Source organism: Colobus angolensis, unplaced genomic scaffold, assembly GCF_000951035.1.
Source record: "Colobus angolensis palliatus isolate OR3802 unplaced genomic scaffold, Cang.pa_1.0 Scaffold89, whole genome shotgun sequence".
In the NCBI taxonomy this organism is placed as follows: Eukaryota; Metazoa; Chordata; class Mammalia; order Primates; family Cercopithecidae; genus Colobus; species Colobus angolensis.
The window spans coordinates 2053765-2057407 of NW_012122820.1; the positions used below are offsets into that span (position 1 = coordinate 2053765).

The following is a 3643-nucleotide window of genomic DNA, read 5'->3' on the forward strand; positions in this document are numbered from 1 at the left end:
TTTTTTCCCCCTTGGAGTTTTGAAAACATTACTCAAATTGTCTTCTAGTGTCCTGTGTTGCCTTTAAAAACTCCAATGTCTTCTGATTTTTTAATTTGACAAGTGATCGTTTTTGGCCTTTCTAAAAGTTTTCAAGATGTTTTCTTTCCTCTAGTGTTCTAAACTTTAAAAAAAGAGTATTCATGTTATCATTTAAGCACCAAATGATGGATTTAGTCTTTTCGCAAGAGTGAGGCAAGAAAGAACGATTATAAATATTACCTAGAAGTGCTATTGCTGCCCTGGTATTTGTAGGACTCAAAGGCTTTCCTGTTTATTTCTTACACTGGCTCAACATTTTATTAAATTAAATAGGAGATTCAAGCTGTGGTTCAATACAAGAGAAACTTCCTTGGTTTATTTTAGCAGATCTCTCAAGATTCCAAAACTAAAATTGGTGCCAGATTTTACCTACTCAATAGATTAAGTACTTCTGGACTTTGTAAATGAAGGTGAGAGAGGCATTTGCTGTCTTCATTCTCTTGCATTATACTATCCTAGTTTGATCCAGTTGCCTTAGACTAAGCAAATGATTCCTTACTCAGCTTTACATTGAAATGTAACTTATAATATCACCTAAATATTACTTATCTGCCGTTTGCTTTTATTTGTAGTGTCACTTGGCTTTTGTTTTTCATCCTTATTATTAAGAAAGATTTTGAACCAGGCTTTGCCATTAATTCCAGAAATCTTTTCTTAAATAAGGCCATGAACTCTAGTTTCACTGCTGGTTTCAAATAAAGTTATGAAATGAGTTTCACAATGAAATATTTTGAAAACTTGATTCTCTGCATTATGACAAATTACTCATCATTTTCTCCCTAAAAGTTTTTTATTGATACAGCCACAAAGCTATTTTTACCCCACGCATATGTACAAGTAAAGTTGTTTGCTTGAAATAGATTCCTGGGAAGTTGTTTGCTTGAAATAGATTCCTGGGAAGTTGTTTGTTTGAAATAGATTCCTGGGAAGTTGTTTGGAATTAACTGTTTGAGCCTCAATTTAGATAATAGAAGCCTCTCAGGAGACTTCCAAGAAACAGTTTAAGAGTGGGATAGGATAGACTGCACAAAGACATAATGCTGAGTTTTCCACAAGTAGCTAATGAGAAACATTTTCAACTTTATGTGTCAATAATGTTTCTTTATGCTTCTTTATACTTAGAGCAATCTGTATTTTAGAATCCCATATTACTACAAATATGGTCATTCTCATTCATTAGAGGGTTTGAGAAGACTGAACTAATCATTGCATCCATCTCTTACTTCATCATCCTTCTTTTATGTTTAGTTTTCTTTGATTCTGAAGAAGCCACCTTGACCTTTGTTTTGACTGGCATCATTCCTTGTCTCTCTGCATGACATTCCTTTAAAAACCTCCTCTGTGCTCTGCTGTTCGTGGCAAGTCAACAGAGGAAACAAAGATTTCAACAGAGAGCGGTTTTTTTTGTTTTGTTTTGTTTTGTTTTGTTTGGTACAGCTAAACTGCCCTGCATAAAACAGAACCTTACTTATGGGAATAGATCACAGTATTTTATAACTGTGAAGAACCACAGTTCTCTGAGAAGAATGAAAACTTTTCTCTTCACATGAACATAACATACATCACCAAAATGTGAATTTTTTCCTAAATCTCATTTTTTAAAGTTTAGAAAAATGAGAGAGCGAAAGATTTATCAACTGTTCATTAAGAAGAACGTGAAATAGTAGATGCTGTTCTTCCAAAATGGGGAGAAAAATCTGGCTTATCTTTGACGGATTTCAAGTTCTAGATTTTTGAAGATAAGGTTGTCAAAAAGGCCTTACAAAAGTGGACTGCAGTATAATTGAGTTTCTTAGATAAAAGAAAAAATTCTTGGATATCTTTTCCTGATATGAGTGTTCTGAAAATTGGAGAATGGTTTAGCAAGTCTTGTTCTTTTGTTTTATATATTTTTAAAAGGAAGCACTTTATTCTTAATCCTCTAGTTTCATAAGAAGTTGAAGAAGGAAGTGTTTCCAATAACCTGATGACTCAGTTCTCCATCCTACTTGAACTCTTCTTAACATCTCTCCTGTCTTACATGAACTCAGCGTTCTGTAGGATTCTGTTTGACTTTCTGAGAGATCAACAGCCGCCTCTCCAGAAGCTGCGTTTTAAACTTGTGTAGAACATCAGGGCTGGGAATTGCCTGGTTGGCTAATAAAATGGCTCATTCTTAGCCAGACCAGTCACTTATATCCAGTTGTCATTTTTGGTTTTCTCATATGAGATTATGAGAAAACCATACGTTCTTGAAATATGAGGATGCATCACTTGCTTTTTAATATCTCTTAAGAAATTGTTTGCCAACAATTGTCTATGAAGAATATAATCTGAAAGATCATGCTGTTTACTGCACTTTTCTCATCCAGGCTTAACTGCAGGAAAAGAGAATGTTTTGATATTCAATCTAATTATCATTTCATCAAAGCTGGCTTTATGCTTAGAGAGTAGTTCAAAAACAACTTTGTACTTTTAAATAATCAAGCCCTTGCCACCTCTGCTGTCTAACACAGTTTTATTCTCTGTTACAGAGAGCAAATTCCTCACATTTATCTTGCTTGACTAACTTGACGCTTGGCTCTTAATAATATACTACTTCAGCCTCCTTTACTTCTTTTCTTTCCTTGCTTTCTTTATTGTGTCCTCTGTGACGATATCTTGTTGGATTTGCTTCTGATGGGAAGAACATTGAATAAGTAAACAGCCCTTTCTTAGTAAATAGGCTCTCCCTGGGTTAAGTAATTAATCTACTTCACCTAGTCTTCCATCATTTTCTAGGACAGTCTCCGTAAGAAGGATGACAGGATTGAAGAGCTGGAAGAAGCACTAAGAGAAAGTGTACAGATAACTGCAGAGCGGGAAATGGTGCTAGCACAAGAGGAATCAGCCAGGACCAATGCTGAAAAACAGGTCTGCTATTTCATACAGTTCCAAGCAATGCTGCTGGTTAACCGAAAGGTAAAACACAACCAGGATAGTTTAGGTAAACTACACGTGTTGTATGTTTATAGGGCTTCAAAAACACTTCATAGAAGGTAAGTCCCAAGGAGTTCCTTCATAGCGGTATTAGATACAAGGATATGGTTTCTTTTGTGTCAAGGATGGAAAGAAAGACCAACTTCATTAGCAAAGCTGAGAGAGCATTGAACATTTCGCAGAATGAGTGCCTTTCAGTACCCTGTTCCTGGATAGATGCCTTGTCTGCTGTTTCTTAAATAAAAATTGAAATAAAGTTGTATGAGAATTGACTCACGTGAACACAGCAGTCTCTGCATTAATAACTTAGGTCTGATCCCATATATATTTATGTAGCATGTGCTAATATGTTGGATGAGATAAAATGGAGCTTATCTGTCTGCTACCAGACTGGGCACAACCCTGGCTTTTAAATGGAAAGAAAAAACACAAACTTTTTTTTTTTTTTTTTGAGACGAAGTCTCCCTCTTGTCCCCCAGGCTGGAGTGCGATGGCACTATCTCAGCTCACTGCAGCCTCCGCCTCCCAGATTCTAGCGATTCCCCTGCCTCAGCCTCCCAAGTAGCTGGGATTACAGACACCTGCCAGCACGCCCAGCTAACTT

The 3643-nt window shown here is 36.2% G+C and overlaps 1 protein-coding gene across 1 annotated transcript in view; it reads left to right on the forward strand.

The window, feature by feature from the left end:
• The window catches only part of ERC1 (ELKS/RAB6-interacting/CAST family member 1), a 580149-nt gene that overhangs the window by 305121 nt on the left and 271385 nt on the right, over positions 1–3643 (forward strand). Inside the window, exon 15 of the mRNA XM_011931005.1 lies at positions 2842–2973. Coding sequence (XP_011786395.1) covers positions 2842–2973 — 132 coding nt within the window. The remainder of the gene's footprint in view (positions 1–2841; positions 2974–3643) is intronic.